The sequence below is a fragment of the Spermophilus citellus genome (genome assembly GCF_964194105.1).
Source record: "Spermophilus citellus genome assembly, chromosome: 14".
Taxonomy (NCBI): domain Eukaryota; kingdom Metazoa; phylum Chordata; class Mammalia; order Rodentia; family Sciuridae; genus Spermophilus; species Spermophilus citellus.
In genome coordinates, this window is record NC_138194.1 from 34,144,881 (window position 1) to 34,165,260 (window position 20,380).

The 20,380-nt window shown below is 35.3% G+C and overlaps 1 protein-coding gene across 1 annotated transcript in view; it reads left to right on the forward strand.

Annotated features, from left to right (window-relative positions):
• The first annotated feature begins 830 nt into the window (after window positions 1-830).
• The window catches only part of PPP1R42 (protein phosphatase 1 regulatory subunit 42), a 50,434-nt gene continuing 30,884 nt past the window's right edge, over window positions 831-20,380 (forward strand). Inside the window, 5 exon segments of the mRNA XM_081266419.1 lie at window positions 831-984; window positions 7,855-8,071; window positions 10,851-11,017; window positions 11,911-12,049; window positions 13,380-13,496. Of these exon segments, the coding sequence (XP_081122545.1) occupies window positions 7,943-8,071; window positions 10,851-11,017; window positions 11,911-12,049; window positions 13,380-13,496 (552 nt within the window). The 5' untranslated portion in view covers window positions 831-984; window positions 7,855-7,942.

Below are 20,380 nucleotides of genomic sequence, written 5' to 3' on the forward strand. Positions count from 1 at the left end.
TTGTACTACTATTCTTCCTTTCTTTCATTTATTAATTATTTATTTTACAAGCATTTATGAAGTGACTTCTCAATATACAAGGCACTTTCCTGGTTCCTGGGAAGAGCAAGGTAAAAGATATAATCCTTGTCCTCAAATAATGTATCACCTTATTGGAGTCTGGATAAGTAACAACATATAGTGAAGTGATAAGTGCTAATCTAAAGAACTGAATACATCCCAGCTACGCTGGGGGCAGAAAGTAACATCACTTAACAATGATGGAGTCTGCAGGAAGTCTTCAGAAAAGATGCCCTTATTCTCCATCGTCTTAAAAGGCAAAAATAAAGAAAGAGAGAATAACGTATGTTCTAGTGCTACTCTGCGGGGAGGATTAGGGAGGGAAAATCTTTTTAGAACAGTGAACAGTGGAGAATTCTGGAGAGTAGGGGTCAAGTGGCAAATGATGAGGAAAGACATGATGAATACTCGTGAATGTCACCCTGAGTTTGGGTTTTATCCGAGAAAGGGTGAAGTATTGGCTTGATGCAGATAATTCCTTTTCTGATCTGTTACTGGGACAAGAGGGTAATTGTGCCCAACAGTCAAATCTGATGATCCAGTGGGAAATGGTGACCTAACAAAAATTGTCCCGTCTGCTGCTGATAAAACCGATGCCTCACGGCCAGTTCAATCAACTGATCTCCATCCAGAGACTGTCCAGTGGGCTATGTCAACCCTGGGCCCCACGTCACAATCAACAGCACCTGCGCCAGGCCACAGGGGGCGCTTCCCGCAACCTCGCGATACTTCCCTCGAGCAGCGGGCGGACCCGGAGCGTCGGGTCGCCAGGCAACTGCGCCTAGGCTGTCGAGGAGCCGGAGGCCGGCGAAACTTACCAAACCAGAGGTACCGACCAGACTCGTCTAGCGAGCGGTGAGGTGACCTCCGGGCAGAAGCGTGGAGACAGAGGAAACCCTAGAGCCACGTTTCCCAACCTTGCCTGTCAGTAAGACTCTCTAGGATGATTGTTAGAATGCAGGTCCCTGAGCCCTGACTCTAGAATTTCCAGAAAAACGGGAAGTCTGTATTTTAACGAATGCCTGGGATCAGGGAAGATTGGGAAACGGCTCCCGGGGAAGGAAACGCTGGAAGCGGGGGCCACCGGGCTGGGCGAGCGGTGTCTGGGGTGCGCCTGAGTTCCGAAGGGTTTTGGAAGCTTGAGGGCTGAGGCCACCGAGCCTGGGTCTCGCTAAGTGGGAATGTAGGGGGAAACAGCCCATCTCCTCCGGCCTGTGGAAGTCCCGGGGGATGAAAGTCGAGGAGTCCCTTTAGTGACTCCCAGAGCGCCTGTAGGTAACTGTAAGCTGTTCCCGCTGAATCCTGGAGAGAGATCCTAGCTAGCCATTGGAGCCCGAGATGACACGTCTAGTGGGAGGAAATACAGAAAAGACGTTTCTCAAACTTTAGAAAACAATGAATCTCATTTAAAAGCAAAGCAAGGATACCTCACCACTGTTGACGGAATTGTTTTTATTATTATGTTCTAAAATGTATCCAAATCCACACTATTGGAGTCAGTTGAAACGGCTGATAGTTTATAATTTCTCTAAACAAGGAAACTACAATACCAACAAAGTTTAAAGTTTTATTTTAACAAAATGAATGAAGGTATTTTGTGCACTGCTACAATGCAGGTTCTTTGTTTTTAATATTTATTTTTTAGTTTTCGGTGGACACAACATCTTTATTTTACTTTTATGTAGTGCTGAGGATCGAACCCAGCACCCCACCCATGCCAGGTGAGTGCGTTACGGCTTGAGCCACATCCCCAGCCCAATGCAGGTTCTTTTGAGTTAAAAGTCGCCTATGTTTGAGTGTTTAGTTCTCTCACTTTCATATTCAACCCCTGGGAATTTGTTTGGCTGTGTCTTTTTGTTGTTGTTTTAAGTTTAATATTGGGTCTATTGGTTTTCCTTTGATTTAATAAATACTTCATTTACTTACATTTGCCTCTTTCCACTTTTAATTATCTGAAATACTTAAAACTTCTCTTCCACACAACACCAATATATAGAGACAGAATTCCTCTATAGTGACAGAGTTAAGATTAGGCCAACCGAAAATATGCTGCGCTGGCATATTGACTATTTTGAGTTAAAGGCCTTAAGGAACAACAGGTGCAACATTACTGACCTTTGTTTTGTTTCTTAAAAGCAAGAAATGCAATTTCCATTTGAAAAAGTCCTTCCCTATCCTAGAAAATTATCATTCTTACCATCAAGGATGGGAAGTTGAGGTACAGAAAAATCCATACAAACTTTTAGACTAACCCTTAATTTCCTAGCCACTTCTTCATCAGTCAGCTACCTTAGCCAAATCCCCTTTGCCTTGTCATTTTTTCACAATTTCCTACTCTAATTCAGTGTATGAGTGTTCAGCTCTATGTCTTTGAGTCTTCATTTCCATAAAGATTCTCATTACACTTAAAACTTATATTAAATTTATATACTTTTCTGACAACAAATTTTAAATACAGGCAGAAAGGTTTACTTCTTTTTAAAAAAAATATTTATTTTTTAGTTGGACACAATATCTTTATTTATTTTTATGTGGTGCTGCGGATCGAACCCAGGGCCTCCCACATGCTAGGCGAGTGCTCTACCGCTGAGCCACAACCCCAGCCCAAGATTTACTTCTTATAAAATTTTTTCTCTGTTTTATATCAATTTTAATTCTTAAGTCCAACCAGAAAAAAAAATATTCCAAGAGGATATAGATAAAAGTTTGCCTGTCTTTCATGAGGATAGGCATTTAGATCCAAATTTATTTTAGCCCAGGTTAGAAAACAGCCTTAAGTGAAAACTTGTGCTAGCACTTTTCTTGGGTTGCAATCCCAGAGAAGTAGAGTGAAGGAAAAAAATGAACTGGACAGAGATGGAAAGAGAGCAAATATAAGCAAGTGTGACTCAGTAGTCTACCACGTTTTCAAAGGGATCTTCTGAAATGAATGCCTCTCACAAAAGTCCATGAGGGAAAGGAGAATAAATCAGTTGTGACTTCTGTCTCCCTTTGATCAAAGTTATCTCCACAGGGATCACTTCTTTCATATCACAGGGTTGCTGTGATACCAGTAGAGCAATCTCCTTCAGTTACCGGGGGAGACCCTGGGATGGATAACCTTTTTTAAATGTGCATTTTCACTGGGCTCACCTGAAATCCCAGTCACTCAGGAGGCTGAAACAGGAGGATCACAAGTTCCAGGCTAGCAACCTGAGATCCTCAGTAACTTGAGCAAGACTATGTCTCAAAATAAAAAATAAAAAGGAGATGTAGCTCAGTGGTAGAGTGTCCCTGGGTTTAATTCCTACTACAAAAATAAATAAATAAATAAGATGCATTTTTACCTCAGTTACCAGTGTAAAAAGGACAAATGAAATTTCCATAAAAAAAGTTCTAAGATTTAAGCCTTTTAAGTATGGGCCAACAAAATCATAAAAGGATATTACAAATTAAAAACATCTACATGAAAAATCAAATATTGTGGAATCAGCTAAGGGTAGAAAATTCTAATTTTAAATATATTTATGTATATTTATATTAGAAGATAGACTGAAAATTAAAGCAAACATCTACGTTTAGACCTTGGAAAAACAAAGTAAACCTGAAAATATGAGGAAAGAAAATTCAAAAAGAGAAAAACAAAGTAATGAAATTGAAGCAGAGATACAAAGAGAGGTGGTCAACAAAGCTAAAATTAGTTTCCTTTGAGTGTGCTCACAAAGCGGACAACCTGGAAAGACTGGGATAGGCTTGTAGCTCAGTGGTAGAGTGCTTGCCTACCATGCGTGAGGCACTGGGTTCAATCCCTGGACCATATAAAAACAAACAAATAAAATGAAGGTATTGTGCCCATCTAAAACTGAAAAAATATTTTTAAAAAAACTGGAAAGACTAATCAGGGGGAAAATGGAGAAAAATTAGGAATGAGAAAGGGAACTATCAAAGCAGTAGTAAAGACTGAAATACTAAAATAGAACTTTGTGACAACAAATTTAAAATATAGGCAGAAAGGTTAATTTGTTATAAAAATATACAAAATTTACCAAAATGGATTCCAGAAAAAAACAGAAAACCTGAAGAGACCTATATTCATTAAAGAAACCAAAATAGTAGTTAAACATTAATCTCCCCAAAACATTTCTCCCCAAATGAGAATTCACCAGGCCCAGTTGGTTTTACAGGAGATTTTCCTATATTCAAGGAACAAAAAGTAGGAATGTTCACCCACTGATTTTAGTTAGCTTTGATTCAAAACCCAGCCATGAAAGTATTAGGAAAAAAAATTACTGGCCAAATTCCCTAAATAAACATAGGTAAAATAGATCCTAAATGAAATATTAGAAAACTCAACTCATTTAGATCCAGTGTATCTAGTATATGCTATTCTGTGTAGTCTATCCCTGGAATGTAAAACATTTTAACATTAAAAAGTCTATTAATGTATTTCACCACATATTCTAATACATGTGCATACACACACACACACACACAGTCAACATCTGTTCATGAATTTTTTGTTTTTTCTTTATTGGTGCTTGGGATTGAACCCAGAGCTGCACACACATACTAAACAGGTACTCTACCACTGAGGTAAACCCCCACTCCCAAATAGTGATTTAAAAAGAAATGATTATAAACTGTGAGTAGAAAAGAAATTTCTTAACCTGAGAATGGCTGGCTACTAAAAAAAAAATCATAGCAAACATAGTATACTTCTTAGTGGTAAAAGTTATAAATACTTCCTTTGAGTTCAGCAATAAGACAAGTGCACACACTTTTTTTCTTTCCACATTTTTTTATTGGTACATTACAGTTGTATGTAAAGACAGGTTATTTGTTACACATACATGCACACAACATAACAATATAATTTGGTCAATATCACCCCCCAGTACTTCCATCTGCATCTCTCACCCCAGTCTGTTTCCTCTACTGATTTCCTTTTGATTTTCATGAGATCCCTGCCTATGTACCCCCACCTTACTTTTCCTTTTTCCTCTGTAGCTTCTACATGTGAGAGAACATACTCCCATTCTTGATCTTCTGAGTTTATAGCTTATTTTGCTTACCATAACGGCCTCAAGTTCTATCCATTTGCCTGCAGTGACATAATTTCATTTTTCTTCTTTTTTTTTTTTTTTTTTTTGCAGGGGGAGGTGTGTGCTGGGGATTGAACTCAGGGACACGCAACTACTGAGCCACATCCCCAGCCCTATTTTGTATTTTCTTTAAAGACAGGGTCTCACTGAGTTGCTTAGCGCCTCGCTGTTTCTGAGGCTGGCTTTGAACCTGCAATCCTCTTCTGTCAGCCTCCCAAGATGCTGGGATTATAGGTGTGCACCACCATGCCTGGCTCATTTTTCTTTATGGCTGAATAAAACTCCATTGTGTGTGTGTGTGTGTGTGTGTTATATCTTCCATTTTCTTTATCCATTCATCTGTTGATGGAAATTTAGGCTGGTTCCATAGTTTGGGTATTGTGAACTGTGCTGCTAAAAACATGGAGATATATATATATATATATATATATATATATATATATATATATATATATATATATATATATATCACTACAGTATGATGATTTTCTTTCTTTTTTGGTACCCAGGGATGCTTAATCATGGAGCCACATCCCTAACCCTTTTTATTTTTTATTTCAAGACAGGATCTCACTATGTTGCTCAGAACTTTGCTTTGTAGCTGTGGCCGACTTTGAACTTTTGATCCTCCTGCCTGAGCCTCCTGAGTCTCTGGGATTAGAGGGCTGCACTATTGTGCACGGCTATGTCATTCTTTTAAAATCAAGGAAGGAGTTACTAAGTAAGACACAAAAAGCACAAAACATGAGCCAAAAGGAAAATGATGCACTTGGCTAATGTTCAAAAACAGAAAAAAGCTTCTAGTTTTTAGAAAATACCATTTAAAAAAAAGAATTCAAAGAAAAAGAGAGTGATGGAGCAAATAGATTAGCCATGGTCTGAAAAAAGATACTTGCAACAGATATAATCAATGAAAGGAAGATTAGTATCAGATAGAAATGTGTTTGTTCTAAAAATTACTTATAAAAACAAAAGTACCAAAACTGGGTGAAATATAAGAAATAGCAGTTTATCCACTGGCTTGAAAAAGTTTGTGTAAGTGATGATCTGGTTATGAAGAACTTCTCTTGGTATGATTCACCCACAGAGAATAAAAACCTTGATACTTTAGAGAAACTATAGTAAAATTCAATATAGAGTCAGTCTTCTCCAGTAAACTCAATCTAGCACTTACTGTTAGGTCAACTAGTTTAGTTAGCTTTGATACAAAAACCCAACCATGAAAGTATAAAATTAATGGCCAAATTCCCTAAAGAAGCATAGGTAAAATAAATCCTAAATAAAATATTAGCAAACTTGGGCTGGGGATGTGGCTCAAGCGGTAGTGTGCTCGCCTGGCATGCGTGCGGCCCGGGTTCGATCCTCAGCACCACATACAAACAAAGATGTTGTGTCCGCCGAAAACTACAAAATAAATATTTAAAAAATTCTCTCTCTCTCTATCTCTCTCTCTCTCTCTCTCTCTCTCCCTCTCCCCCCCCTCTCTCTTTAAAAAAAAAAAAAAGAAATATTAGCAAACTCAGTACATTTAGATCCAGTGTATCTGGTATATGCCAGTATTCCTTAGGGGAGAGTTGGATCCTCCCATCTCAGAAGTAGATACCATTTTTCTTATTTATTCTTTTGAGACAGGTTCTTGCATATTCAACAGTCTGGCTTCAAACTCCTGAGCTCAAGCAATCTTCCTGTCTCAGCCTCTTACATACCTGAGCTGTAATATCAAGCTTCTTATTTTGTTCCTTATTTTTTTCTTTTTGGCTCTGCTGGAGGTAGAACCCAGGGCCTCAGGAAGCTCTGAGGAGCCAAGACCAGTCCCTTATTTTATGAGAAATTTGAAATAACCTTCCTAAGACTGCCTAACCCCAGTGATCAGTGAAGCCAAAATCTGAACCAGCCAATCTGGATTGAGAAATACTGCATTATGCTGCCTCTTTCAGGATTATAGTTGTAGTAACATAGCAAAATTTCTAGGCTAGCTCCATTTTTAAGTGTTTTGTAGCATTATCCTCTATATAACTCAAGATTTTCAATTTATGTGTTCTGATTTTGAAATTTTGAAAATAGATTTACTGTGATTATTATGGGAAAAGGAGCCAGAAGATCTAATGCCATTCTCAACTGCCTCTAGATTGAGTAATTGCAGATAAATTTCTTCCTCTAAGACATGAGAACAATAAGACAATATTCCTTGAGGTCCTTTTTGACTCCAAAACAGAATAAATTATCCTTCAAAAGATGCCCACAATAATAATTCAATACTACTCAAGGAGAGGAAAAGATTTAAAAGTAAAAAAACAAATGAATACTATGCACTTAATTAATTTTGATATCTTAAATCTAAGTCTATGCACTTAGAAAATACCTCAATGCTCATAAAAATGTCTATGGACTAACTCATCAAATAGTTTTATATAAGAAAATTAAAGAAGCCGGACTCAGTACCACACAATTGTAATCTCAGCTATTTCGGAGGCTGAGGCAGGAAGATCACATGTTTATGATCAGCCTGGGCAACATAGTGAGCCTGTCTCAAAAAAGAAAAAAAAAAAAAACCTAAAAGAGCTAGGAATGTAGCTCAGTGCTGAAGTGCTCCTAGGTTCAATCCTTAGTATTGCAAAAAAAAAAAAAAAAAAAAAAAAAAAAGACTAAATCAAAATAACCTTTCCTAAATTGCTATGTGATATCATAATATTTATTTTTCTTTAATTTTTAGAAAGTTGGAAATAAACAATATCTGAACCTGCTTCTGGACATGATATCAAAACAGAGCTATTGATGAGAGTTTGGTTTATAGAGAAATCATGGTTCGACTGACCTTGGAACTAATTGCCAAAAACAGCAATCTTAAACCCCGAAAAGAAGAAACCATTGCACAATGCCTGAAGAAATTAACTCATATAAATTTTTCAGACAAAAATATAGATGCAATTGTAAGAACTCTGAAATTATTTCTTATTTTTATATAATTAACAATGTAAAGTTTAGAAATTGGTCTGAGGGCATATCTAACATATTAACTCTATTATTAATTAAATTTATTAACTGTATTTCTTCCAGTAAGCTTTATAGTATGTTTTCATTATAATTTCCTCCTGTGATATCAAACTTATTTTCTATAAAATGTACATTGTGATTTTCATGAATTATATGTTAGATATTATTGTTACTGTTCCCCTACAGTACTCTATGGATTTGAAATAATTTCAGAGATGTTTTTGTATTATTCCAGAGCCTTGGAATATAATATTTTAAATATCTAAATGTTATGAAATAACTATGTGACTATGTTCAACTGTGGGGGTAAGGATATAACTCAGTGGTAAAGATGTGTGCTTAGCATGCCCAGGACCCTGGGTTGGATCCTAAGCAACAACCACCCACAAAAAAAGTTCACCTGAAATTTTTTGCACATAATTTAACTGGTTATGTGTGTGTGTGTGTGTGTGTGTGTGTGTGTGTGTGTGTGTGAGATTAGGTTAATTTTTTGAAAATATTTTTTAGTTGTAGATGAACCCAATACCTTTATTTTATTTATTTATTTTATGTGGTGCTGAGGATTGATCCCAGTGACTCACACATGCTAGGCAAGCACTCTACCACTGAGCCACAACTGCAGCCCCGAGAGTGGTTTAGTTTTATCAGACAAGAATATGTTTACTTGGATATGTTCTGAAATTACATTTTCTCGGTGCTAAGGTAATTCTTTCTTGGCTTTAATTTAGGAAACTGTAAAGGCTGAAATAACTCTTTGGGATCATTTGTATTGGTATCTGTAGACCCTAGTATGTCTTAAAGACTACAGATGAGAGAAAATTTCTCAGAAACATAGAAACTATATGAGGGCAAGGATCATGTCCCTATTTTTCACACATCATTCTAAACCCCCTATCCAATATAATACCTGACTCATGTTAAAACCTTTGTCTAATGAATGGCTGAATGAAATACCAAAGCCCCAGGCAAAAACTGTCCGTTAAAAATATTTTGAGTGGGAAAAGCATAGCAAAGCAGTAGATCATTTGCCTAGCATGCAAGGTCCTGAGTTCAATGCCTAATATCGAAAAAGAAAAAAAAATGTTTTGTTGTGGTTGTTTTTGTAGATCCACAATCCACTCCTATGTTCTATCATTTATGGTTCCTTGATGATCCTTCTCTTCAAGGATTCAGCTGCCCCAAGCCTCCTGTTTCTCTTTTGTTGCTCAGAGCTCTCTACCTTATCATACCATACAAGACTGCTTTCTCCAGAAAGTCCCAAAGAGCCCTTATTAAAGGTCTTTTGTCCTCAAAACAATCTATACATATTTCTCCAGCTTGTATGATCTTTGTCAGGAGGAAAGCTAACTAGTTAAAAGTAATCCAAATGAGAAGAAATTATAAAATGAGAAGAAGTTATAAACTTAAAAGTTCCCAAAATGTGATGTTAATGAAGACTGACACGTTTTTTGAGCAGAATTTCCCTCTCCCTTATGTAGGGAGAATTACTCTAGGGCAATTCTGCCACCATTCAAGAAATAACAATCTTTTAAAGAAAAACAAAACAAACCAAAAAAACCCTTTATTTAATTTATTTGTATATGGTGCTGAGGATCGAACCCAGGGCTTTGCATGTGCTAGGTAAGTGCTCTGCTACTGAGTCACAACCCCAGACCCAAGAAATAAAAGTCTTTTAAAATTAACTTCAATTTTTTTCTTATCTCAGAAGTAATTGGTGTTTAGCTGGATGTGGTGCCATGCATATATGATCTTATTCACTTGGGAGGCAAAGGCAGGAAGATTAAAAGTTCAAGGCCAGCCTCAGCAACTTAGTAAGACCCTATCTCAAAACAAACTAAACAGGATTGGGAGTATAGTGCAGTGGTTGAATGCCTAGCATGCACAAAGCCTGGATTTGATCCCCCAGCACAGAAAAAAAAAAGTTTTTGTAATAAATATAAATAAGAAGAAGGAATGTAATCCTACCATTTAGAGATATTTATTTTTAATACTTAGGTGATGTCCTTCCAGTTTTTTCTAGACATTTAGTAATATATTTTCCCAAAACTGGGTCATAAATACATTTAATTATGTATTATTAAATCTTTAAGATATTACTATAGAAATAATAAGAGTATTTAATGGTTTTACAATAGCATTATTATATTTTTAATTAATCCATTATTCTTGAATATTGGATGACTTCTGATTTTCAGTATTATAAGCTGTTTACTTCCAAACATACAGAAAGAGTAAGCCTGGCTTTATTTTACTTATTTATTTTTTAATTTATTTTTTAGTTGTAGTTGGACCACAGTATCTTTATTTATTTATTTTTATGTGGTGCTGAGGATTGAACCCAGGGCCCCACACTTGCTAGGCAATCACTATACCACTGAGCCACAACCCCAGCCCCAAGCCTGGCTTTATAATATTGGAACAATAATTTGTTCAATGCTTCTACCTTCAGAGGACCCTAATTGCTTCCAAGGAAAATTACTCGCACTGGGAAAAATCTTAACAAATACAATTTTACTGATATAATTACAGAATGTTAAATCCTAGAACTTATTTTGTAATCACTCTAGTCTCATTTGGACTGCCAAGAATAGAGAAATATTTTTCTTTCTTTTATATAAACCTTAGGGAAATTTATAGAATGTTCATATGAAAAATTTTCTGAAAAACAAAATTCTAAGATTTTAGGAAATTGACTGATTGTTGTTTTCCCTTTAGGAAGACCTCTCTTTTTGCAAAAATCTTAGCGTTTTATATTTATATGATAATCGTATTAGTGAAATCACTAACCTGAATTATGCCACAAATCTGACCCATCTATACCTTCAAAACAATTGTATTTCATATATAGAGAACCTCAGATCATTAAAGAAACTGGAAAAACTGTAAGTGCTTTTATTTTTTTTTAATAATATTAACTGCTTGTCATCCTTACTGTATATATTTTATGCAGGCAGGCATTTCCATTTTCTGCATTAAGTTTCACAAGTAAATTTAATGTGTAATTCAGTCTGATTCTCACATATATTTTGTGGAACAGGCCTCGATTTTTATTTTCTTATATACTATTATTCATATGAAATAAGCTGTTTCACAGGTAATACTCAACAATCTATGTTTTACTAAGCTTGATAAACCTTTCTTTTTTGGTGGGGTAAGTTGTATTGTGAGCTTATAGGGACACCTAAAACATCCTCATGTGACTTAACTAGTGAAAAAAGTTTCCATGGAGCCCAGATAAGTTCTGTGCCTTTCAGAATCCCATCTCAAAAGGTCAAGCTCATAAAATTGATCGTGTTCACATATATTTCATTGTAAAAAGGCATTTACTACCTATAAGATCCAAATTCACAAAAGGGGACCAATGGCTTTGTAATGGGGACAATAAGAGTGGGGTGGTGAATGCTCATTAAAAATGCAGATTACTGTGTTCCAAACTAGATATCTAGAATTTCTGGGAGTTAAGCCCCCAAATCTTCATTTTTAAACCTACAACCCAGGTGACTCTCTATACCCTAACACATGAAAAGACCTGGTAGATAGTTTACTATGGACTGTTTCAATTCTCACTTTTAGAAAAACTAAAAATGTATTTTTAGACTAATTTAAGTGTAAGAATATAATTTATTGTTATTTAGATAAACCTTTCATAGATTCAATATAAACACAGTATTCTCTGTATATAGTTTTCACACAGTTGAATGATATCTTACACTTTTATCATGTATAAAAACCATGGCATTCTCAAAGTCTATTTAGAATTATGTCTATGTTTCAGATATCTGGGAGGCAATTACATTGCTGTCATAGAAGGTTTGGAAGGATTGGAAGAACTAAGAGAACTTCATGTTGAGAGTCAGAAGCTTCCCCTTGGAGAAAAGCTTCTATTTGATCCAAGAACTCTTCGTTCTCTGGCAGTAAGGCCATACTTGAATATTTTGACAAAGAATATAGTGGTTAACAAGTTATAATGAAATAGGAACATGGGAGGGAATATTTGAACACTGTACATGCTCTTTCTGTTTGTGTGACTGGTTGTCTGCTTGAGGACTGAAGCTGATTTTCCCACATAATGTCTCAGAATCATAATACTATAAATAGTAGTGCCCAACTCTTAGAGTAAATGGATATGAAAAGGTTATGTAAGTTTAGGATATGAAAAGGTTATGTAAGTTCTAATACAGATGTTAATTCATTCATAATTTGGGCCTTGGTGATTCCTGTGGCTTAAAATTTTAAATTTTAGGGAAAAGCCTAAGGAAAAAGGAATGTACAATTATTTGGCAGCTTTTAAACAATGCAGAGAAATTAACTATTTTCTATCCCATCCCCCCATAATCAGCTGTCAGCAACCACCGCTCAACCTCACCTGATCCAATTAGACTGACCACACTGTGGGGATGGCTACTTTTACTGGAAAACACCACTGAACAATTTTGCTAGCTCAATTTTTACATAAATTCAAGCAGATCTGAAATTCTAAATATGAGGCATAATTTTTTTTTCAGTTTTATTTCAGGTCTTCAAATTTATCAGGAAATATATTTTCTAAATTGGTATGTGTAGATCCTTAGTGGTGGACTCAATCTTGGTAGAGATTTCTGTGCCTTAGAATTAAGATGACTTTAATTTAGTGTTGCCATATTGTATATTTATATCCTCATTAATAGCTAATATCACGATTCTTACTAATTAGGTTATTACTATTTCAAGTGGCTTTTGAATATATGGACAGTAAAGAGAAACCACTATAGAAAGGCAAATACAAATATAAAAGCCAGATATTTGTTCATGCTTGGTCATGCTTCCTCTTCAGAAAAACAAAGATAAAAATTCTCTCTTCCTATGTAAAGCATAAATCTTAGTGGTATTTAGCACAAAATATAATTTGTTTTAATTGCAATAAGCATTTTTATATTTTTAACATTGTGTTTGGAGGGTATATTTTTCTTTTTTTTATTCTTGGCTTCTTTATTCTGTATATTAATCTTGTATTATGGAAGAGGAAAATAAGACTTATGGAGAAACTACAGGCAGAACCCAAATTTACATCACATACTAAGTTCTGAAAGTTCCATCTGAAAAAAATATAGCACTAAAACAAAATCTCCATGATTTTTATTTTCTTGCATAAAAAGCAAAACAACCTGATAAATCTTTTAAAACTTCTTAAGAATTAGGATTTCTGGTTCCTATGTATAGTATTTAAACTATTTACTAATGCTAATTTAGTTATTTTTCTTATAGAAATCCCTCTCCATACTGAATATCAGCAACAATAATATTGATGACATAAGAGACTTAGAAATACTGGAGAATCTTAATCACCTCACAGCAGTGGACAACCAAATTATACATATAAAGGTAGTATAAAGAAAAATTAATTTTTAAATATTTACATGAAATGGTAATAGAAAGTATGTTTTGAAATATATATATAAATCTATCACTTTTAAAATCTAGTTTGGATCCATTTTAAAACTATCTTATAAATCTCTACTTTTTAATATATTTGTTTGTATAATTCTATTCTATTACCTGGTTTTCTTCTCCATATCCCAATTCCTCCATCTTTTACCAATAGAATAAAAGTTTCTCTGAGAAGAAATTATATGCTTTTTCCTGTCTGCATCATGTATCCATGAAACTTTTCCTTCTAGACTATATTTCTTGCCCTTAACTTTCATCTCCCAATGAATGAACTTCTAGTAACTGTGACTACACCTGAGTGTTCTCCTGGTTGCTCCTATTTGAAGAAGTATCCTGAGTGTTGAATTTGTTCTAATTTGTACTAGCTATATTTGTGCCATGTTATATCATATTTTGCTCATTCATTCAGTTACTCATTTATTTGAATATGTATCGAGTGCCTACATATGTATCAGGCACTGTACCACAGAGGAAGGAACGATTCAGTTCCAGGCCTCAAAAAACTTACAGTAAAGGAGAAATGATACTACAGTGTAATTCTGTTTAGTATGGTAACCTAACATAACAGCCTAGGGCTAGGAGAGGCTTCCTGGAAATAATTACCTGTGAGCTGAGCCATTGCTAAGACCTCAAAGTTTCTGTTTTGGCATTGGGATGCGCTGTGGTATTATTTCTTGACATATTGACATAGGAACCACAGGAGAAAGTATGGGCTTCTTTATCCCATAAACAGAGCTCATATATTCAGAACTACTTTCAAACAGCATCAGCTTTATTTTCAAATTTATATCTATTAACTGATCCATCCCATAACTGCTATAAGCAATAGCTCTGAGGCTAAAGAGAGTTTGGAGTGTCCAAGGAATCAAAAAGAGGCCAGTACACTGTAATAGGATCCCAGCTCAATTTCTGACATAATTGCAGTTGCTCAATAAATAATTGTTGAGTGAATAATGAGGCAACAGAATAATGTGATATTAGAAAGAAAAGTATATGGGCCAGATCATAAAGGTCCTTTTAGGACATAATCATGAGTTCTAATTTTATTCTAAGTGCACCACAAAGCCATCAAAAGGATTATATTTTTCAAAAGGATTTCTCTACTATGTGAAAAATGAGTTTCAAGAGTGACAGCAAAGATATCAGGACACTGTTGCAGAAGCTAAGTAAGAGAAGATGTAAGAGAAGATGGTTGCCTAGTGATGAAGTAGAGTGGGTAGATTGGAGGTATATTTTTAGATAGAACTCCTGGAACTTATTTATGAGTAGGATATAGAAATGAGGCATATAATAGGCATATAGAAATGAGAAGAATCAAGGTTGACTAACAGATTTTTGTGTGAGGAACTGGATAGACAGTAGAAACCTTTATGAATTGGGGCTACTAGGTAAGGAATAAATTCCTTCTCTTGAATTGCCTATTGGATATTGAAATGGACATGTCAAATAGACATCCTGGAGTTCAATGGAGAGGTAAGATGATAATTTTGAGAGTCAACAGCCTTCATATGATATTTAGAGCCATGGGACTGGGTGAATAAATAAGATCAAAACCAAGCACAGAAATACACCAACATTTAGAAACTATTTAGAAGACTATTTGGAGTACAGGGGTATTGCATTGTTTTTTGAAATATCTTTCCATGTGACATGGTTTGAGTTTGTCCCTCAAAGGTTCATGTGCTAGAAACTGGGTCCTCAGTGTGGAAGTGTTGAGATGGTAGAACCTGGTAAAAAAGTGGGTTGTGGCTCAGTGGTAAGCACTTGCCTAGCATGTGTGAGGCACTGGGTTCAAGTCTCAGCACCACATATAAATAAATAAAATAAAGATCCATCAACAACTAAAAAAAATTTTTTTAAAGTGATTAGGTCATTGAGGCCCACCTTCAGAAAGGATTATATTCTTGAGGGACCTAGGTTAATTGAGAATGAGTTGTTATTTAAAAAAAAAAAGTGAGCTTGACCCCTGAATCTCTTGGCTTCCTGTCTTACAATGTGATCTCTCACTTTTGAATTGTGCTCCCACCATGATGCCATCTGACTTGTGATATAGTCAGAAAGTTCCCACCAAAGCAAAGCAGATGCTATCACTATGCTCTTAGACCTCCAAATTTGTGGCCTAAATGAATCTCTTTTTTTTATACCTTACCCAGCATCAGGCATTTTGTTATAGCAACAGTAATTGGTATATATTATACATCATATACCATTTTATAGTTTAAGAAACTTCTTTCAGGGCTTATAAGGGAAATACTTTCCCTATACCTGAACTTTCAATGTATAAGCTTAAAGGTCAAGAGGAGGGAAAATTAAAAGACTGCCTAGATAGAATACTTTAACAACAAACTTATAGGGGACAAATTTAATCTGTGAAGAAGTTGAACGGGAGAGGCTGCGGGTTAAAAACCACAGCAGAGGGTAATGTTGAAAAAATGACAATTTAGTGAAAGACTAAATACTGAAATGTTAAAGGGCCAGTGCTTCCCTCCCTCTCATGCACATAAACCAGGCTCTACTTCCAAAACCTTGCCTTTTGTGGCTTAAAAACCCTAAGCAAGAGTTGAAGGACTGTGCTTTAGGGAACCTGACTATCAAGAGAAAACATATCCAATTTTAACACTTAAAGGTCCCACAGGGAAAATAACAGATGCCTGACCAATTACTGTATCATAAGACCAGCCAGTCGATAAACTTGAAGCGCACACACACACACACACACACACACACACACACCTCTTATTAACTTTGTTAAATGACTGGACAGCTCAAGACCAGCAGACAGGTGAAAAGAGCTTCTAAAACCAGAGAGAGTGAAAAAGAAAATAACTCACAAGAAATGGATCACATAGAAGCAGAAAAAAAGTAAAATTCCCACTAAATCCCACAATTAATATCCTAAGAGAAAAAACATTCACAACCTTGAAATAAAAACAGAATTCCATTATTTATTTATTAAAGTAACATTAAGTAAATAAGAGAGAAAACTTAGAAATTAAAATAAGATAGGAAGCTGGTCACAGCGGTGCACACCTGTAATCCCAGTGGCTCAGGAGGCTGAGACAAGAGGTTCCCAAGTTCAAAGCCAGCCTCAGGAGCTATGAGGCGTTAAGCAACTCAGCGAGACTCTATCTCTAAATAAAATATAAAATAGGGATGGGGATGTGGCTCAGTGGTAGAGTGCCCCTGAGTTCAATCCCTGGCACCCACCCCCAAAAGAAGAAACTGAATATTCATATAAAGTTTAAATGATAAAATTGAAGCAGTCTTCCAAAAAAATAAATAAAAAGAATGGAAAATGAACAAGTAAAAAAGAAACTTAAATTAATTCAAGAAATCCAACATATGACTAACAAGAGTACCAAAATCAGAGAATAACTTTGTGCTGCTGTAACAAAATACCTGAGATTGGGTAATATTTTTATTTTAAATATTTATTTTTTAGTTGGATACAATATCTTTATTTTACATTTATGTGGTGCTGAGGATCGAACCCATGCATGTGCCTCATGCATGCTAAGCGAGCGCTCTACCACTGAGCCACATCCCCAGCCCCAGGCTTTGTAATTTATAAGAACAGAAATTTATTTCTCATGGTTCTGGAGGCTAGGCAGTTTAAGATCAAGGCACCAGCAGATTTAGTGTCCAGCTCTCTGCTTCTAAGATTGCAGTTTGTTGCTGGATCCTCTAGAGTAGATGAACACTGTGTCCTCATGTGGTATAAGGGACAGAAAGAGCAAACTCAGCCTTTTATAAGGCATTACTCCATTCATGAGAACTCTACCCTTATGAATTATATTCACCTCCTGGGTCCATCTCATAATTTATCACATTAACAATTAAATTTCAACATATGGATTTTGGGAGATACATTTGGGCCATAGAAATAGTTGGTGGGGGCAAAGGGGAGTAGGGAAAGAAAATTACATTGAAAAATTATATAATGGACCATAATGTAGTAACCAGGACCAGAATCACTCTCCACAAAATAAAAAACTAGCCAAAATATGTGAAACACTTTTTCGGACATTGAAAAATGGGCAGCACAGGCCTCTGTTTCCTCATAGAAGGAGAACAAATCAGGTAAGCACTATATTATCTCAGTTGTTTGCCTGAAGACACTTTTCAGACCACTATGCATGGAGAGAGACATCAAATAAGAACCATGAATATGTAAATCATAACTGGAGAAAGATTCATTAAGGAAAAAAGTACCAAAACTGGCAATGGACAGTGGACTTTATATACATATATATTTAGTTGTAGGTGAACACAATACCCTTATTTTATTTTTATGTGATGCTGAGGATTGAACCCAGTGCCTCACATGTGCGACTGAGCCACAGCCCCAGCCCTAAGACAGGGCTTTTAAAAAGCTATTATAAATGTACTTCCAAATTTAAAGAAATCATGAACACAAAAAGATATATAATAGGAAAAAAAGTTACTTCTAAAGCTGAAAAAAATATATCTAAGATGAAAAATTCATTGGACTGAATTAAGAGTGAAATCAAAAGATATAGCATAAAAAAAGATATAGCATTAGACCCATACAAACTGAAATGTAGGAAGAAAAAAAAACACTAAAAAAGAAAAAAGAGAAAGAAAAGAAAAATGAGCAGAACCTTAACGAACTGTAGTAGGTCATTATAAGCATTCAAACATTTAGTTCTAGGAGGAGAAAAGGAGCAAGAACAGAAAATACCTTTGAAAAAATAGGTACCCACAGCAGTCAAAACTATCTTGAAAAGAACAACAAAATTGGAGGATTCACACTTTCCTATCCAAAATTTACTGGAAATTTTTGTCTAGTTCAAGGTCATAAAGATTTATATCTCAGGGCTGGGAATGTAGCTCAGTAGTAGAGTGCTTGCCTGGTTTGCCTTGTACAAGGCCCTGGGTTTGATCCCCAGTACCACCATCACGACAAGAATTTTTATCCCTGCAGAACCAGAATATTTAAAGAACTCTTACAACTGAATAGCAAACAAGCAAACAGTACAATTTTAAAATGGTCAAAGGACTTGAAAAGATATTTCTGCCAAGAAAATAGGCAAGTGGTCAATACTCATGAAAAAAGATATTCAATATCATTCATTAGTCATTATGGAAAGGCAAATCAATACCATACAGATGAACCTTGAAGACATTATGTTAACTGAAATACTCCAGTAAAAAAAAAATACTCTTCAGTTCCAATTACATGAATTATTTAAAATTATAGAGATAGAAAATAAGATGGTCAGGTATGATAACATGCACCTGTAGTCCCAGTTACTCAGGAGGCTGAAAGGCAGCATCTTGATCTATAATTTGCCATTATGCAATATTCCATCTAACAACAGGAATTAAATGTTTACCAAAATTGCCCATATTCTGAGCTACAGAGCAAGTTACAAAACTTTGAAGAACTGAAATACAGAGTATGTTGTTTGACCACAACAGAATGGAATTAGGAATGAAAAAAGTTTTGTTTTGTTTTGTTGTACAATCCAGGGGTGCTTAACTACTAAGCCACATTCCCAGCCCTTTTCTTTGTATTTTGTTTTAAAATAGGGTCTCATCTCACTAAATTACTAGGTCCTCGCTAAATTGCTGAGGTTGGCTTTTGCATTTGTAATCCTTCTGCCTCAGCTTCCTGAGCCACTGGGATTCCATGTGTGTGCCACCGCACCCAGCAAGAAAGGTTATCTGTAAAATCTCGAAAGGTTATCTTCAAAAAAATAATAATGTACTCTGTTTCAGAAATTTAGAAAAAATTTGAATGTTTTCACAATAAATAAATGATAAATATTGAGGAGATACACATGTTTAACCTGACTTAAACATCATACAATGTACACATGTATCCAAAACATCACATGGTACTCCACAATATGTATAGATTTAATGTTTTACATATTAATTATAAATAAAAAAAGACTATCTTCAAAATCTCAAGTTGAGGGCTGGGGTTGTAACCCAGTGGCAGAGTGCTTGCCTCAAACATGTGAGGAACTGAGTTTGATTATCAGCACCACATGAAAATAAATAAACAAATATAGACATATGTCCATCAATAACTAAAAAAAAATTAAAGCTATATTTTAAAAAAATCTCAAGTTGATTCCAAGATTTATAAGCAAGAGACTTATAATACTAAAACCACATTTGTTATATATTTGAAAATTTTAAAAAAAGAAAAAGTCTGTATATATCATTTTGGAGTACCTATTTTCCAAGAGGGGATGAACTATTGGAGCTATTATAGAAAGAAAATCTCTGATGTTAAAACAATTTTAGCCCAAGAAAACTGTACAACAGAGAAACACATGTGGATTAAAAAGAATGCTGGAAAAATATTTGTTCCTTGTAGACAAGACTAGCAACACACTGGGGGTAAAGTCACCATTTCAGTATATGCTAAAAATTCACTATCAGAACTGAGTCATATAGAAGCAAATAGTATATTGTTAAATGTACATATCATATTTAAAAGAGAGAAGGAATTTCATTCAAATGTGAAATTATGGAGTGTGATGGATATAAAGCAAAGCAACATACTGTGTCTACTATAAAGATTGAGATCACCATGAGCAAAGTTGAAACTATGCAGTGGGCAAGCACTGAACTGCCTATAACCAAAAAGGAAGAAAAAACAAAAGAACAAAAAGAAGATATTACCCATTGAATGGAGTAATTGAATTGCCTGTTTCAGAATTCCTAATGAACCGGTGAAATAATAGCTTAATGTTGTTGAATCAGAAATTTCAGTGTCATACTAGGTTTTTGTTATTAAAAGTCAAAGCCAATTTATGTTTTGTGTTTCCATCTTCCTTTTG